The 18,516-nt window shown below is 34.9% G+C and overlaps 2 protein-coding genes across 2 annotated transcripts; both read left to right on the forward strand.

The window, feature by feature from the left end:
- The first annotated feature begins 3,916 nt into the window (after positions 1-3,916).
- Positions 3,917-4,327, forward strand: LOC150089050 (histone H3.3 type 2-like). Its single transcript, XM_090371024.1, has one exon. The coding sequence runs from the start codon at positions 3,917-3,919 to the stop codon at positions 4,325-4,327; it is 411 nt and encodes a 136-aa protein (XP_090227150.1).
- A 10,586-nt stretch (positions 4,328-14,913) lies between these two features.
- LOC150089051 (histone H4-like) lies at positions 14,914-15,225 on the forward strand. The gene has a single exon (XM_090371025.1). The coding sequence runs from the start codon at positions 14,914-14,916 to the stop codon at positions 15,223-15,225; it is 312 nt and encodes a 103-aa protein (XP_090227151.1).
- Positions 15,226-18,516: the final 3,291 nt, after the last annotated feature.

Here is an 18,516-nt window from a genome sequence, read left to right on the forward strand (position 1 = left end):
CAATATCTTGCAGGACATCAAATTCTTCATTAGTTAAACTTGGGTTTTCTTCTATATAAATTAATGCTTTAGAAACTGCTGCTCTTGTTTCTAAAAATTTCTCAATCATACCCAATAAACTGTCCCAGAGAATTTAAAATTAGCATCTTTTCACAACCATGTACTGCTTTCATGTACTTTTGAAGAATTTCATCTTGAGAGGGTATATCCTGAATATTTTTACAATTTTTCTTACCTTTTTTATAATTTCATTAATGTCTGTAAACTTTTTAGTGCTGCTTTCTTCATCTACATTGGCAATTAGATTTATGTTATCAGCAAAACCTATCTCCTCAATTTCAATTGCTGTACGGTATGGAAATCATTAACTCATTTTCTGCTTGATTTCTAACTGAAACAGGGGTGAGTAGAAAGGGCTTATGCCCCCGTTAATCAAAAATTTGAAATTATAGAAAAAGATCGCACGAGGCATTCTAAAAAAACCTCAAAATGTTTTCGCCATGCCCCACATCCCCCTTACGATAATACCTGGATACCCCACTTTGGGTGACTGATAGCAGTTAGCAAAGTTGGCCATTGATTAGATTAGACTTAAAGCAGTTAGCAAAGTTGGCCATTGAGTTCAAGGATATTTATTCACATCATTATTCTGCTTTGGGAATTCTGTTTGTGGTTTAATCCGGCTTGTAAGTGATCAATGCGCAGGTAGAGGATTTAATCGTAATATTAAAAAAATGTAGGCAATTTCAATCAATCAATTAGGCAATTTCAATTAATAAGTTTATAAGTATCTCGGAGTACTCATTGATGACCAGCTGAACCATGAGGCCGAAATCAAAAGCAGAATTGAACAAGCCAGGCAGGCATTCACCAAGTGGAAAACCCTCCTCACCGACAGAAGCTTGAACATCATGCTCAAATTACGCACATTGAAATGCTACATCTGGCCAATACTGCTCTACGGTGCAGAAACCTGGACTCTAACATCAGCCACTACAAAAAAGCTCCAGGCCTTCGAAATGTGGCTCTACCGAAGAATGCTGAAAATCCCGTGGACAGCCAAGATAACCAACGTACAGGTCCTGCAGGACATACACACGAAACGGGACCTGCTCAAAACCATCATCAGCAGGAAATGTAAATACCTAGGTCACATCGCTAGGAACCAACAAAAATATCACCTACTACCACTCATCCTGGAGGGAAAGATCGAAGGCAAGAAACGCCCAGGCAAACCGAAAATGGCATGGCTAGATAACATCAACACCTGGCTTCACATGACAACAGCACAAATTCTACACGCAGCGCTAGACAGAGAACAATATCAAAACGAAGTCGCAAACGCCATTCGGCAGCATTAAAGAAGAAGAAGAAGTTTATAAGTTCAAATAACATTTATTTTTAATACAATATACAATGATATGTTTCTGATACACATCAATTGGTATTGTGTGAAGAAGGTGATATTTCTAGGAGAAATTCATGGAAACACGGAAAAAAAATTGTTTAAAGACGAAAATGACTTTACCGACAAAGAGAAAACAAATTCGGAGTTGATGAATTGCTGAAATGGCCGAAAGACAGCAAGAAGAGCAAACACGATGAATAAAATTAGAAATTATTTTGTATCCTGTTGCTTAATTCTCTCGTGAAATTGGTTTGACTTTTAACAATTTCTCCTAATCTTGTCGACAGCAGGTCACCAAAATATGACCTAAAGAATTTAATGCGATTTCGAAATTCAGGTGCAGCAAAAGTTTCATGGATCGACCGAAACAAAACTATAAAACCATTTCAAGAAAGATAACTACGTTTTGTTTTTTTTTTCCAGAAGGAGATGCAGCAGATGAAAAGGAATTCAGAAAAATGCTCTTCGAAGAATCTATTAATGAATTCCTTTCAGAAGCACAATTAAACATTTTTAGAACGGAACTTCTAATCAGAAAGGTTCCCTTTCAGAGCCTTGTTCGATTAAAAAACTGACCTTCCCTTCCATAGTACTGGCATCGGAGCCTTGCAAGAAGCTTACTTAGTGGAGTTGTTCGAAGACACCAACTTGTGTGTAACTCATACCAATAGGGTAACCATCATGTCTCAAGTTATTCAGCTGGCTTCGAGGAGAACGTGCTTAAATCAGACCAAAAAACAGCCTTTTTCTGTGTCACCATTTCCTGGTAGAGGGATTGCTGAACGTACATTGCAAAATAACATTTCTTTTCTAATCCATACTTCATCTTTCATTCTCAGTGAACATACCATTCGTAATGGTATGATATTTCATAATATTTTATAATAAATTTCAATTATAAGAAAAAAATAATTAAAAATTTTAGGTTACAATTCATACAAAGATTTAAATTAATTGAACACTTTTAGCCCACGTTTTAAAAGCAAAAATTAGTTTTTGTTTGAGGAAACCACACAATGAATAAAAAAAAATTATCTATTTATTAGTGTCACTCAGAATGTTAACTCTATACCCATGCATATTAGGCTGTAAATTGCCTGTGTTCTCTTGTCCATATGACTGTTTTGCTGGATGAAAAATCTAAATTTCTAGGGAAAAAACTGTACTATTGGCTACGCCTGTGACCGACTAACTTGACCACGGAGTGAGTGAATAAAGCCCACAAATGTCATCGATGGAATCCGAACCAGGGCGTTTTCCACCCGGTAACCAGAATGAATATATTAAACATTTCGTTTTGTAGAATTTTCCATTTCTGTATTCATCACAGTGCTCCAAGTCGCAGTTGAACTACCGTTCGGTTACTGGCGTACTGTTTCCAGGGTCAACACATTCCAAGACTTGCAGCAGGTGCTCACCCGTACAAGAAGATCTGGTTATGGCTAGCAGCATGTTTCTCTATGTACTTTACTTTTAATTCTGACTATAGCGGTTGCATTATACCAGATTCCAACCCCATAAAAGATGACTGGAATTAATCAGATTAAATGTTTTTTTTTGAAGTACCCATCACATCTGGTGATCGTGGATATCATGGCTGCATAATTCCTAATTTTCTTAGCTAGTTAGTCAACATATGAGTGGAAAGACCTCTTGATATTAAAAATGATACCAGGGTATTTTAATTGTTGGGCCGTGTTGGTAGAGATTTTTATGAAAGGTGAACTTCTTGGAGTTATCAGTCGTCAAAATAAGAAATTTATGAAATGAAATAAAAAAAGAAATAATTTTAAACTTAGGGAAACCTCATGAGTAGAAAATTCTTGTGGGCCTTTCAACAAGACGAGTTAAGTTTCTTTTCTAGAGAGATTTTTAAATGAGTGAAGTCTTCTCCTGACCTGGACAAGACATATAAGAATTATAATAGAAGACATATAATATAAGAAAATGAAGAAAGCGAACTGTAATTGAATTTCGACAAGGAACATAATTAGTTTGGGATTTACATGAAGAGGAACACGAAATGATTGAAAAAAAAAAAGTATAAAATGGTTCGAGATATATAATCAAATTTAAGTTAAAATGTAGTTAATAATCCAGTAACTTATAGGAAAAAAAAATAAATTTTCAGAATAAAAAAAAAACCGTTTTTATTGTCTTAGAACTATAAATGTAATAAATTATGGAATTAACTAACATGTAACAAGAATTTATTATCCCAGCATGTTGTATATTATAAAAAATATTTTGGATTCACGGAATAGATACTGGAAACTTGAGGCTAATTGTGATGTCATTTGGAATATCCTCATAACCAGGAAGGAAGGATTAGATTTAATATCAAACTCTTCATCTCGAGAAACTGGCTGCAGCCCTATTAGCCAATCAGCATTCACCAAGTTTAATCCAATCACCAAGTTTCGGAAGGAAGTTTGGCGCCTATAAATGCCGTGAAGTTTGTCACTCAATTCATTTGGTTTTCCGAAGTTCCAGCACCGTTCCATCGTTATGGCTCGTACTAAGCAAACCGCACGTAAATCCACAGGAGGAAAGGCCCCAAGGAAGCAGTTAGCCGCGAAAGCTGCTCGGAAGACTGCATCTACTACGGGTGGAGTAAAGAAGCCCCACCGTTACAGGCCAGGGACCGTTGCCCTTCGAGAAATTCGTCGTTACCAGAAGTCAACGGATCTTCTAATCAGAAAGATTCCATTTCAGCGTCTTGTTCGTGAGATAGCCCAGAAATACAAAACTGACCTTTGCTTCCAGAGTGCTGCCATCGGTGCCCTGCAAGAATCCAGCGAAGCTTTCTTAGTGGTGTTGTTCGAAGACACCAACTTGTGTGCAATTCATGCCAAGCGGGTAACTATCATGCCCAAAGATATGCAGCTGGCTAGACGGATTGGAGGAGAACGTGCTTAAATCAAAGCAAAAAAAAACGGCCCTTTTCAGGGCCACTATTTCCTGATAAAGGGATTGCCTGAAAGTACAATGCAAAATAACATTACTACACTGATTTTCTATCTTTAATATACTTAATATTAAAGTACTTTAATATTATAATCACACAGCAGAACCAAGACTTCAAACGGCGAACTTTCCTCTTCATAGTGAAAGTTCTCTGTTTGAACTGTGGTTCAGCTGCATGATTTTAATACAGAGCAGTTACAAAATTTAAATTACAACTGCACTTGAAATATGTTAAAATTATGAATTTTCCAATTTATAATTGAAATTATTCAAATTTGAAAAATTCACTTGTTCCTTTCCTTTGAATAAAGCCAAATCGTATCCCCAAATTGAAAGTTTCTGTTTTTTAATAATGGCTCCTTTCATGGTGCAGGAAACACGCAATCTTTCACACACGCATTATACATCCTTAAATGGTGAATTGGCCATTTGTCCACATTCGTTTTATCATTTTCCCTTCGACCAAATTGATACTAAGGCATTTCCATAAGGTTATTTTTTCGAATTGATTGCTCTAATTCTTCCATTGTGCAAGGCTTCTCACTTTCCCTATTAAGATACTCCTCTTTTCCCTTTCTTATTTCCAGTTGCAATTGTGTATATTTTAGTCCTTTTTCAACTCACATTATATGATCCAATGTTCTATTAACAGAATTTCTCCAATCCAATGATTCTTCACTAGACGGCCCAATTGAAAAAAACAATATCACCAGCAGAAACTTTAAATTTCTCCGTCGATAATTTATAAACTAATCCCAAAAGTTTTAGTTACCTGATGTATTTACTAGATCTGCCCGTGTCTGATATTGTGTTTTACCTACATATGCCCATAAGTTCTTTTAAATGCCCTATATTCTTATTTATGGATTCCCGTGTCCTGATTCTCGCCTGCTAAACGTTTCTTCCTTTGACATTTTCTCCTTCCTGAAGCAGTTTCTTTTTTAATTTCTTTGTCCATTATTTGAACACCATTATTTAACTGGTGTTCTTTTATTTTGTTCGTTGACGCTGATGATGGATCAATTACAATTTATTGGATCACTCATACTGAATCTTCCCATCTCATGTCATCCCAGCTCTCCTCAAATCCAGTTAATCTTTCTTCCAGGTGGTCATTAAATGTTCCCCATTTAGCATTTTTGTAATTATTATTATTATTATTATTAGTAGCCACATAGTGCAAGGAAGCCTGCCAAAAAAAATTTTCTCATTTACCCTGAGAGAGAGAATCAGAAGTAGAAGGGAATCACCAAGAAAGAGAAGAATGATGATATCCAGCTCCGGACCCTGGGTGTGCGAAGACCATACCGATCAGATGTGAGCCCCTGGTAATAAATCACCTCAGTTGATTCCCAATAAATGTTCCCCTCTCCTTGCTGGCCAAGTTCAAAGGATATTGCCGTGTGATCAATAGTTACTTCTACAATTCCTGGCAGTATGGCTAAATTTTTGGCATTTGTAACATTTATTTATTAAGTTTTGTAACATGGCATTTGTAACATTTATTTATTAAGTTTTGTAACATGGCATTTGTAACATTTATTTATTAAGTTTTGTAACATGGCATTTGTAACATTTATTTCTTAAGTTTTGTAACATTTAATTACTAATTGGGTTTTAATATTATTTTGCTATCTTTATAAAACAACTTGCCATTCCCACAATTTTTTTTGCTACCACTTATTAAAATTTATTCCTTAAAAAGCCCCCTTCCAGTTCGGATTGATTTTCACTGAATAACCTAACGATGATTCTCTGATTCGTGTCTTCTCATGAGAGATCCATTTGAACAATATTCATCTTTCATATAGATCCGTAAAAAAGACTTTTTTTGCTTATTTCCTTTTCCACATCATAAATAATTATTCTTGTTCAATGGATATTGCACTATGACCAATATTCACCCAAATTGAGTTAATTGGATTTTAATATTAAAAACAAATTATCATCGGGAGCGAAGAGGGACGATTCTCGTAAGAAATGCTCAACAGATTGGAGAGTGAAAGGGATGAAACTAAAGAACTACACAATCCGGGAATAATAATTAAGTAATTCGGACTATAATCAACAGTTGCATTTGCCTTTAAGAATTCACGCACGCAGAAAATATTGATATTGCTTTCTTTCTAAGATGCATGCAGGACTGTCTTGTCCTTTAATCTCTTCCTGCAGCCAGCAGGTCAACTGCATGGACGATGAAATGGTTCCAACTCTCACAGCAGAACAAACTTGCCTTCGAACGAGTTTCCTTGGTATTGTTTTACTTTAAAACAGATGGCTCGCCAATAGCTTTAGTTAGTTAACTTGTTGAAGAGATTGGACGGTTATGATAGCTTGTTTCAGGACTACCTGGTCACTTTTCATAAGGCAAGTGGGATCTAGGAAAACATGCACATAAAACAGTTGGTCGATGTGGGCTGTCATGCGATATTCCAGTTTACAAAACTGTAATGTGCTAAAGCTTCCCTTTGAAAGGGCAACTTTTACAAACGCAAGTCCGAATGCTGCGAGAAACAACACCATCCCCTTATATATTCAGTCCAAATCCTGCTACTTGTAAAAATGGACGTAAGGACATTATAATTATCATAAATTCTTACAGATGTAAACAGCTTCAGTTGTTTGTGCTTATTATTCCTGGGAATTCCGTGCCTAGGAGTCTAGCCACCGGCGGGGAAATCTGATTGAGGTGTTTAAAGCTTTGAATGGATTGAGCAAGCTGAACGTTGATGGCATTCTTCCTCTTGCTGAGACTACACACATGAGGGGGCATAAATTCAGTTTGAGGAAGGTTGATTGCAGGAGTGATGTGCGGGAGTTTGCCATCGGCCAGTGGGTTGCTGGAACAGGCTTTCAAGGAAGGTGGTTGATTGCTGGTACAGGTCTTTTGATGTGGGAGTGGACGGTCTGAACAGGAAGAACCAGACAAATTTCTGGAGGGTACGAAATGGTGAAGTGCTTAGGGTTTCACCTTTTTTTTTTTTTTTTTTTTGGCTGATTCCATATAGTGGAGCAAATATTTCTGCCTCCCTTGCACTATACGGCTAAAAGAAATACAGTACTAAAATAAAGTAGTACGGGCACCAACACTAGTAACTTGAAAAATGGAAACATGCCTCCTAATCCGACGAATTAGGATTATTTCGGTTGTTGCATTGTTCTGTCAGCATGGAACAACTAGAAATGTGAAACGTGTTTTGCTCATATTACATCTGCTGATATCGGTGAATCAATGTCGTGATTTCTCAGCTTATTTCATGATTGAAATAAGCTGGGAAAAAATGGATTGAAAAAATGCTCAGGTAGAGGATTTAATCATAATATTAAGAAAATTTAGGCAATTTCAATTAATAAGTTAATGTCGTTGTTTGGGTTTTTAGGAGCAGTAGCAACTAAGACCATATTGCTCCAGGATATGCGGTAGTGGTTCCCTGATCTTTCCGCATACGGTGGTGACGGGCTCGAACCCCGGTCTAATCAAGAAGCGTGTGCTAAGCACTGCTGCTCCTTCCCACAACGATACGGAGTCGCCTTTAATAAGTTTATAAAATTAGTTATAAACTCAAATAACATATATTTTTAATACAATATACAATGATGTGTTTCTGATACACGTCAATTGGTATTGTTTGAAGAAGATGATATTTCTAGGAGAAATTCATGGATACACGGAAAAAAGAATTGTTGTAGAGAAGAAAATGACTTTACCGACAAAGAGAAAACAAATTCGGAGTTGATGAATTGCTGAAATGGCCGAAAGACAGCAAGAAGGGCAAACACTTTGAATAAAATTAGAAATTATTTTGTATCCTGTTGCTTAATTCTCTCGTGAATTGGTTTCACTGTTAACAATTTCTCCTAATCTTGTCGACAGCAGGTCACCAAAATATGACCTAAAGAAATTAATGCGATTTCGAATTTCCAGTGCAGTAAAAAGTTTAATGGGTCGACCGAAACAAAACTATAAAATAACTTCCAGAAAGATAACTACGTTTTTGTTTTTTTTCCAGAAGGAGATGCACCAGATGAAAACGAATTGGGAAAACTGCTCTTCAAAGAATTTATTAATGAATTCCTTTCAGAAGCACAATTAAACATTTTTAGAACGGAACTTCTAATCAGAAAGGTTCCCTTTCAGATCCTTTTTCGATTACAAAACTGATCTTCCCTTCAACAGTGTTGCCATCGGAGCCTTGCGAGAACCTTACTTAGTGCAGTTGTTCAAAGACACCAACTTGTGTGCAACTCTTACCAATAGAGTAACCAACATGTCTAAAGATATTCAGCTGGCTTCGAGGAGAATGTGCTTAAATCAGACCAAAAAAGAGCCCTTTATTGTGCCACCATTTCCTGGTAGAGGGATTGCTGAACTTACATTTCAAAATAGCATTTCTTTTCTAATCCATACTTCAACTTTCCTTCTCAGTGAACATACCTTTCGTAATATTTTATAATAAATTTCAATTATAAGAAAAAATTAATTAAAAACTTTATGTTACAATTCATAAAAAGAATTTAAATTAATTGAACACTTTTAACCCACGTTTTAAAAGCAAAAATTAGTTTTTGTTTGAGGAAACCCCACAATGAATAAAAAAAAAAATATTTATTTATTAGAGTCACTCAGAATGTTAACTCAATACCTATGCATATTAGTCTGTAAATTGCCTGTGTTCTCTGGTCGATATGATTGTCTTGCGGAACGAAAAACCTAAGTTTGTAGGGAAAAAACTTTACTAACGGCTACGCTTGAGACCGACTAACTTGGCCACGTAGTGAGTGAATAAAGCCGACAAAAGTCATCGATGGAATCCGAACCCGGTCGTTTTCCACCCGGTTACCCAGAATGAATATATTAAACATTTCGTTTTGTAAAATGTTCCATTTCTGTATACATCACAGTGTTCCAAGTCGCAGTTGAACTACCGTTCGAGTACTGGCGTACTGTTTCCAGGGACAACACATTCCAAGACTTGCAGCAGGTGCTCACCCATACAGGAAGATCTGTTTCTCTATTGTACTTTACTTTTAATTCTGACTATAGTGGTTGCGTTATACCAGATTCCAACCCCATAAAAGATGACTCGAATTAATCAGATTAAATGTTTTTTTTTTTAAGTACCCATCACATCTGGTGATCCTGGATATCATGGCTGCATAATTCCTAATTTTCTTAGCTAATTAGTCAACATGTGAGTGGAAAGACATCTAGATATTAAAAATGATACCAGGGTATTTTAATTGTTGGGCCGTGTTGGTAGAGATTTTTATGAAAGGTGAACTTCTTGGAGTTATCAGTCGTCAAAGTTAGAAATTTATGAAATGAAATAAAAAAAGAAATAATTTTAAACTTATGGAAACCGCATGAGTAGAAAATTCTTGTGAGCCTTTCAACAAGACAAGTTAAGGTTTTTTTCTAGAGGGATTTTTAAATGAGTGAAGTCTTTTCCTGGCCTGGACAAGACATATAAGAATTATAATAGAAGACATATAATATAAGAAAATGAAGAAAGCGAACTGTAATTGAATTTCGACAAGGAACCTAATTAGTTTGGGATTTACATGAAGAGGAACACGAAATGATTGAAAAAAAAAAAGTATAAAATGGTTCGAGATATATAATTAAATTTAAGTTAAAATGTAGTTAATAATCCAGTAACTTATAGGGAAAAAAAATAAATTTTCAGAATGAAAAAAAAAGCCGTTTTTATTGTCTTCGAACTATAAATGTAATAAATTATGGAAGCAACTAACATGTAACAAGAATTTATTATCCCAGCATGTTGTATATTATAAAAAATTTGAACACCATTATTTAACTGGTGTTCTTTTATTTTGTTCGTTGACACTGATGATGGATCAATTAGAATTTATTGGATCACTCATACTGAATCCTCCCATCTCATGTCATTCCAGCTCTCCTACTCAAATCCAGTTAGTTTTTCTTCCAGGTGGTCATTAAATGTTCCCCATTTAGAATTTTTGTAATTATTATTATTATTACTAGCCACATAGTGCAAGGAAGCCTGAGGCTTATGCAGCAACAGCCAAAAAAAATTTCCAAGTTACCCTGAGAGAGAGAGAGAGAGAGAGAGAGAGAGAGAGAGAGAGAGAGAGAGAGAGAGAGAGAGAGAGAGAGAGAGAGAGAGAATCAGAAGTAGAAGGGAATCACCAAGAAAGAGAAGAATGATGATATCCAACTCCGGACCGTGGGTGTGCCAAGCCCATACCCATCAGATGTGAGCCTTTTGTAATAAATCTCCTCAGTTGATTCCCTATAAACGTTCCCCTCTCCTTGCTGTCTAAGTTCAAAGGATATTGCAATGTGATCAATAGATACTTCTACAATTCCTGGCAGTATGGCTAAATTTTTGGTATTTGTAACATTTAATTACTAAGTATTTATCATTATAAAACAACTCGCCATTCCCACAAACATTTTTTGCTTTGATAAAATCTTTTCCAGCTTTGGATTTATTTTCACATAAAAATCTAATTATGACTTCCTGTTTCATTTCTTCTCTTGAGATATCCATATGAACAATATTCTTCTTTCATATATTCTTCGTCCAAGTTTAGATAAATTGGTGACTAAACAACGGTCCAAAATGAATTACAAATCTTTAAATTCTCTTTTTGTTGCTAAACAAATCTAGATCCTCTCGTGTCTCTGTTTCAACGACTACTCCCTTATGAGGATACAAATGAAGATGAAGATTATTCTCACGTTCACAAATGATTCAACTTGTTTATTTTTCCAAGAAAATCTCCATGGTTATAAATGATAGAATATTTCTTTTCGAAGTAAGAAGAAATGGCGCCTGCCTGCTACACACAAAACAGAAAGTAACTCGGAAATCGAGTTACAGATTTTAAAACAACGGAAAGGGGATATGAAATAAACACCCTAATAAGACTAACCATAGTGGGCTTAGGCATCTCAATCACTGCAGCTTTTATTTTCATAAGGATTATGTGGGTTAGGTCAGTTGATTTTGATATTAAAAAAATCCATTAAACATACATTAAAATTTTAACATTTTTTACTATACAGGGTGTTTCAGTTAAACGTTTCAGAACTTTTAAGAGGGGTAGGGTACATCCTGACAACTCGAAATCATATAGCAATGTGGGGTCGGAAATGCTTTCCTGAAGCGGTGTTGTACACAGAAGCACCATAAAGAAAAAGAGACCGTAAGTGAGAAATCGTTTTAATAATACATGAAAAGAAGCAAAAGGTACATGGATTAAAGTAAGTGTTCGAAGTTTCTTCCACGGGCTACAATGCACGCCTCACATCTCCGACGCATGGACATCCGAACATTCTGGAATACTCCAGGCGAATTTCGAATTTCTTCGGCAGCTACTGCGATTCTTGCAACCAGCTCCTCAGCATTGTCAACAGGGGTGTCATAAACTAGCGATTTCATATGACCCCAGAAATAAAAATCAAGACATGATAGGTCGGGTGACCGAGCAGGCCAACGCACGGGACCACCACGTCCGATCCACTATTGACCAAATGTGACATCCAGGTAGTTACGAACATCTCCGCTATAATGGGCAGGGGCTCCATCGTGTTGGAACCACATTGTCTGTTGCGTCGAAGGAGAAATCTGTTCATCTCTCAAAAGTTGTGGCAATACTTGCTGCAGAAAGAACAAGTAGATAGGTCCGGTTAGACGACACGATAACAGGTAAGGTCCGATGAGGTGATCTCCCATAATACCGGCTCATACATTGACCGAAAATCGAATCTGTGCTGCACGACGTCGCACGACGACTTCTGTGTACAACACCGCTTCAGGAAAGCATTTCCGACCCCACATTGCTATATGATTTCAAGTTGTCAGGATGTACCCTACCCCTCTTAGAAGTTCTGAAACGTTTAACTGAAACACCCTGTATAATTACAAATTTCCACACTAACAAAATAAGTCACCTTCGTAATGTTCCTTTGTTTTCGTGCTAGCTACTAATTTTATTTTAATCATAAAGAAATCAGTTGTGGACCTAATAGAAAACTTCACTCATCAATGACCAAACAATACAGAGCTTTCTCTATCCCACCAACGAAGACCGAACAGAGAGCTTTTTCTTGATACAGCAATAATCGCAAGGCTCGAATGACGTTACGAATATTTTTTACGGAACTCATTTTATAATGACTTTTTTTCCCTCACGTCTGATGCCCTTATTAATTCTAATAGTAGAATTAATAAGGGAAGAATTAATTAATTAATAAGAAATATTTATAAATTAATTATAATGGTAGTTATTAATTCTAATAGCATAATAAACTCATTTATTTTGCCAAGTGATATTTTTTATAACTATAAAAATAGTAGTAAAAAATAAAAATATTATAATTGTAAATTCTTTTATTACATATAAGTTTTAAGACTCTCTTGGCGTGACATTTTTTTGTAAAACGTTTATGCAACACATACACTAATTCCGACATTAAGGGTGCCACCATTCTTCCAAAACATTTGGAAACTTTTTTTGGAAGTTTAACAGGCTTGAAATGGGTTTAGCTGAAGTTTAAAACGTACATCTTCTATTTGGAATTCACATTATCCCACAGAACATAAATGCTCTTTTCGGAATATTTTGAGAGCACCTGAAAAATTTTACTTAGCTTTGCCTTAACTGTTAATAAATATCTTTCGTTTATATTTCTATTTGTGATGCTAGTCATTAGTGTAACATACCATCGGGAAAAAGGGTTAGAAATGTGAAATTCCTAGGTGATGCACTTTCTTTGAACACCAGTGTATAATTGCAATAAATATATAATTTATTCAAGTAACAAAAAGAACAAATATCAACTAATTTCGATTTTTCTCGGTTTTTTTTTTTTTTTTGCTCAAGAACTAACAATTTGCCTTTACGAGTATTTATTTGTTTTTTTCCTTGACAAGGTTTTTCTTTTCCGATTTAACGAATATTTCATTGAACTGTCCTCTGATGGTCGTATCAGAACATCCATTGATTATGGAGAAAAATGGCTCCCCCCCGTTCCCCATAATTCATGACTATTCAGCAAGAGGTAAGTAATTGTGGGGAAATGGGCTTCTCCCTTTCCCAACAGTTGCTTATCTCTTGCTAAATGTTTATATGAAAATCAAATAGACTATTAAAGTATAAGCAGAAAATGTTGACCCCTGAGGATGATCATGGAGAATAAATTTCATTTATCCTTAGTGATCTAAAGTATTAAGGAGAATAAAAATATTTTATGAAAGAGAAAATCAAAAGCTTCTTTTTCTGTCCTGGGTAGAGAATATTTTTTAAGAAAGTTCAAGAGGATGCTTGGGTAACTTATAAGATATAAAGCAATTCAGAAAATTTTCCATTGAGTTGACGGCTATTCATACAAGTCATTATCCATCTATGGAAATTCTGTTTGTGTTTTAGTCCGGTTTGTAAGCAGCCAAAGCTCAAGGAGAGGAATTGATCAGGATATTAAGAATTTTATGTAATTTGAATTAATCTTCAGGGATCCTCACGACGAAAACAACTCACTCGGTCTCGACATTTTTAAAAAACTTCCACAAATTTGTCTTTTTCCTGTAGCCTCAAATTTAACTCATTTAAATGGCTGAAGATGTCAACAATGAATGAAACTGTAATCTTGAAATCTTCAGTAAAAGTTTTAATAAAAATATTTTCGTTATTGCTTTCTATTTGAAAAGTTTTTACTTCTTCAAACACTGAACAGGCCCTTTCCGTGACTGCTAAGCTAACGAACCTCTGTATGGGTAATAAGATCAGAATGCAGTGCTTGAAGATTTTCCAAATATATATATATTTAGAAGTCACTTATTTGGGGATTTTGCAATAAAATGTTTCACTTCAACACATCCTTAATTTATTCATTCCTGAACACTAGGCCTCAATATGAATCAAAAAGTTGTAATGAACAAAATTAACTATCCTTTCATTTTTATTAGAAAAAAATTATATTTACATATCATGAAAGCCACACCATCTGTAATAATAACATATACAAATTTGCTCAAATCAAGTTTGTGCAGTGTGAGGAATTTCATAAGTGGGCCATATACATCTTTCCAATCATGCTTATTTCTTATTAATTAATTTTTATAACTTAATGGTTAATAAATTTATTCTTATTTATTAATTCTACTATTAGAATTACTAAGTGAATTAGTTCTTCTCTGAGAATTAATAAGGGCATAGGCAATAAGGGGAAAAAAGTCAATAAAAAAATGAGATCAGTAACAATTATTCCATGTAGGTGGAATAATTGTTACTGAAAACAATTACAAAAAAAACTAATATCGTCACGTCACTTGAGCAATTATTGCTGTATCGAGAAAAAGCTCTCTGTTCGGTCCTCGTGGATGGACTTGAGAAAAGCGCTCCGTTGATTGGTCCTTGATGTGCAAAGCTCTCTATTAGGCCTGCAATTGCTATTGAGTTATATATAAAATTACGATCAACTATTTTTGCTTGTTCGTTTTCTATTCTGATTGCACGCTATTCTAGTTTATTGAGCTTTATCTTTCGAAATGTCTGGTCGTGGTAAAGGTGGCAAAGGACTTGGAAAGGGAGGTGCCAAACGTCATCGTAAAGTTCTTCGGGATAACATCCAAGGTATTACGAAGCCGGCTATTCGACGTCTTGCCCGGCGTGGCGGGGTGAAGCGTATTTCTGGATTGATCTACGAAGAAAGTCGTGGTGTCTTGAAAGTGTTTTTGGAGAATGTCATCAGAGATGCTGTTACTTATACGGAGCACGCTAAGAGAAAGACTGTTACTGCCATGGATGTCGTTTATGCCCTTAAACGACAAGGGAAGACTTTGTATGGTTTTGGTGGTTAAAGTGGAAAAAGAAAAATAAAACCCAAAAAGAACGGCCCTTTTAAGGGCCACCAAATTGTGATAAAGGGATTATCATTCGTACATATAAGTTATTAGTTTCCTATTTTCAAGAAGCATAAACAAGATTTTAACTGGTCTTGATATTATAAAATACGTAATTCCAGAAAGCCATGTTTCCTTTATGATTAAAATAACGTTAATAGTTAGCACGAAAACAGGAAGATCAGTAACATGAATAAATATCCGATTTTCTGCTTATTATTATTATAATACTTAAAACGTTTGATTATAATTTGTATGATTTTTTTTTGCAAATTTTAATCGGTGATTTTGATATTAAACTGTGATTATTAAAATTATATTTCTCAATTAAAATTTTTGGGCGCTAATATTTATTATCTTATCAACCTTGAGTCTGAAGAGACGATGCCAAACCTTTGAAATTAATTTCTCCATTATGAAGAGATAATCGCAAATTTTCTGTTTTGTTTTTGATACTGTTCGTTAATGAAAAAGCAGGTGTATGTTGATCCAAACATAGAAAGTACTTTAAATGTTTCTTTTTGCAATAAAGGAAATTTTTTGTAGTCGGAAGAACCCCAGAATTATAAAATATTTTTGTGTTGGAAACGACATTTCAGATCTGAAGACTATTTCATATCAAATTCTAACTCGGCAGCTTCTACTTCACTTTGATTGAAAATTTGTTCGAAGTTAATAATTTCAAATTTTCTCTGTAATTTATTATTATTTCAAAATTTGGGAGGTGCTCTTTCTTGGAATTGGTCACTAAGGTCTTTGATTACATTCATTGCAATCGATGGGCACTCATCAGCAGTTTTCTCCAGACATTTTTTAAGAGTAGGAAAATGAACCAAATTTCCTTTTTAAACTTGTTTCTGAAATGCTTCTTTATACATCTTTTCCAGTTGTATGACTGGTAAGGGCATAACACTTTCATCACCTTCAAAATGATCATTGGGTCTTCTCAAATATATAGTTTTTATATTTGAATGTCTATGTTTATATATTTAACAATTTACAACGAACAAAGAAAGACTAGAAGAATTCTTTATTTACAACTAAAATAAATTTCTTATGTATTTTGATAATAACTCCTTAAAGAACATAAAGCATCAATACTCCTATCACTAAGGCTAGTTCTTAACTTTGTGATAAATATACCTACTGCAGAAAATGCTCTCTCTGATTCAACACAAGTCGGTGGAATGGTTTTTAGTGAATCAACTAAATGAATAATGTTGGAATCTCTGTCCTCAATTGCAATTCTTTCTTTAAAACCGGGCCTTGAACACTGTTTGTGATTCTGAGAAAAAGTTAAAGATTGCACAAGTTTTGTCTAAGATTGAATCTCTGTGTCTAACTTGTCTCTCAATCTCGTGGGTTGCGCAATTTCTTGATTTTCTTCATCTCCTGATTGTTAAGAGTTGGTTCTAGTTGGAGATTCGTCTTCGTTGAAAAGTTTAATCAGTGTCATCTTAGCAAATTCAAATAATGGTTCTTTGTTTGGTAAATATGGGAGGCCAGCAGTTATTGCAGGATTCACATTTTTTCCCAATATTTAAATACTGAAGCAGGCCGAACAAAGTCGTATTCCTTCTCTCATTAATCCGTTTTATAAGGGAGTTTTTCAACTTCTTGGCGAATTCTCACTTTTGTTGTTGTAACTCATTAATAATGAAAGCAAATACTCCTTTAGGAGAGTTGTATCACAGCTGCATAATTTCTCTGCACCAATTTTTACTGGCTGCAGGGTTGAAACAATATCTTGCAGGACATCAAATTCTTCATTAGTTAAACTTTGGTTTTCTTCAATATAAATTAATGCTTTAGAAACTGCTGCTCTTGTTTCTAAAAATCTCTCAATCATACCCAATAAACTCTTCCAGCGAATTTAAAATTAGCATCTTTTCGCAACCATGTACTGCTTTCACGTACTTTTGAAGAATTTCATCTTGAGAGGGTATATCCTGAATATTTTTACAATTTTTCTTACTTTTTTTATAATTTCATTAATGTCTGTAAAATTTTTAGTGCTGCTTTCTTCATCTACATTGGCAATTAGATTTATTTATCAGCAAAACCTATCTCCTCAATTTCAATTGCTGTACGGTATGGAAATCATTAACTCATTTTCTGCTTGATTTCTCCCTGAATCAGGGGTTAGCAGAAAGGGCTTATGCCCAAGTTAACCAAAAATTTGAAATTATAGAAAAAGATCGCAGGAGGCATTCTAAAAAAACCTCAAAATCTTTTTCGCCATGCCCCATCCCCCTTACGATAATACCTGGATACGCCACTTTGGGTGACTGATAGCAGTTAGCAAAGTTGGCCGTTGATTAGATTAGACTTAAAGCAGTTAGCAAAGTTGGCCATTGAGTTCAAGGATATTTATTCACATCATTATTCTGCTTTGGGAATTCTGTTTGTGGTTTAATCCGGCTTGTAAGTGATCAATGCGCAGGTAGAGGATTTAATCGTAATATTAAAAAAATGTAGGCAATTTCAATCAATCAATTAGGCAATTTCAATTAATAAGTTTATAAGTTCAAATAACATTTATTTTTAATACAATATACAATGATATGTTTCTGATACACATCAATTGGTATTGTGTGAAGAAGGTGATATTTCTAGGAGAAATTCATGGAAAAACGGAAAAAAATTGTTTAAAGACGAAAATGACTTTACCGACAAAGAGAAAACAAATTCGGAGTTGATGAATTGTTGAAATGGCCGAAAGACAGCAAGAAGAGCAAAACGATGAATAAAATTAGAAATTATTTTGTATCCTGTTGCTTAATTCTCTCGGAATTGGTTTCACTGTTAACAATTTCTCCTAATCTTGTCGACAGCAGGTCACCAAAATATGACCTAAAGAATTAAATGCGATTTCGAAATTCAGGTGCAGCAAAAGTTTCATGGATCGACCGAAACAAAACTATAAAACCATTTCAAGAAAGATAACTACGTTTTGTTTTTTTTTTTTCCAGAAGGAGATGCAGCAGATGAAAAGGAATTCAGAAAAATGCTCTTCGAAGAATCTATTAATGAATTTCTTTCAGAAGCACAATTAAACATTTTTAGAACGGAACTTCTAATCAGAAAGGTTCCCTTTCAGAGCCTTGTTCGATTACAAAACTGATTTTCCCTTCCATAGTACTGGCATCGGAGCCTTGCAAGAAGCTTACTTAGTGGAGTTGTTCGAAGACACCAACTTGTGTGTAACTCATACCAATAGGGTAACCATCATGTCTCAAGTTATTCAGC

The sequence above is a fragment of the Mastigoproctus giganteus genome, chromosome 3 (assembly GCF_048544385.1).
Source record: "Mastigoproctus giganteus isolate SK-2022 chromosome 3, ASM4854438v1, whole genome shotgun sequence".
NCBI lineage: Eukaryota > Metazoa > Arthropoda > Arachnida > Uropygi > Thelyphonidae > Mastigoproctus > Mastigoproctus giganteus.

Bases quoted from the DNA above. Each gene is read 5' to 3' on its own strand.
- LOC150089050 (XM_090371024.1), top strand. From the start codon at position 3,917: ATGGCTCGTACTAAGCAAACCGCACGTAAATCCACAGGAGGAAAGGCC.
- LOC150089051 (XM_090371025.1), top strand. From the start codon at position 14,914: ATGTCTGGTCGTGGTAAAGGTGGCAAAGGACTTGGAAAGGGAGGTGCC.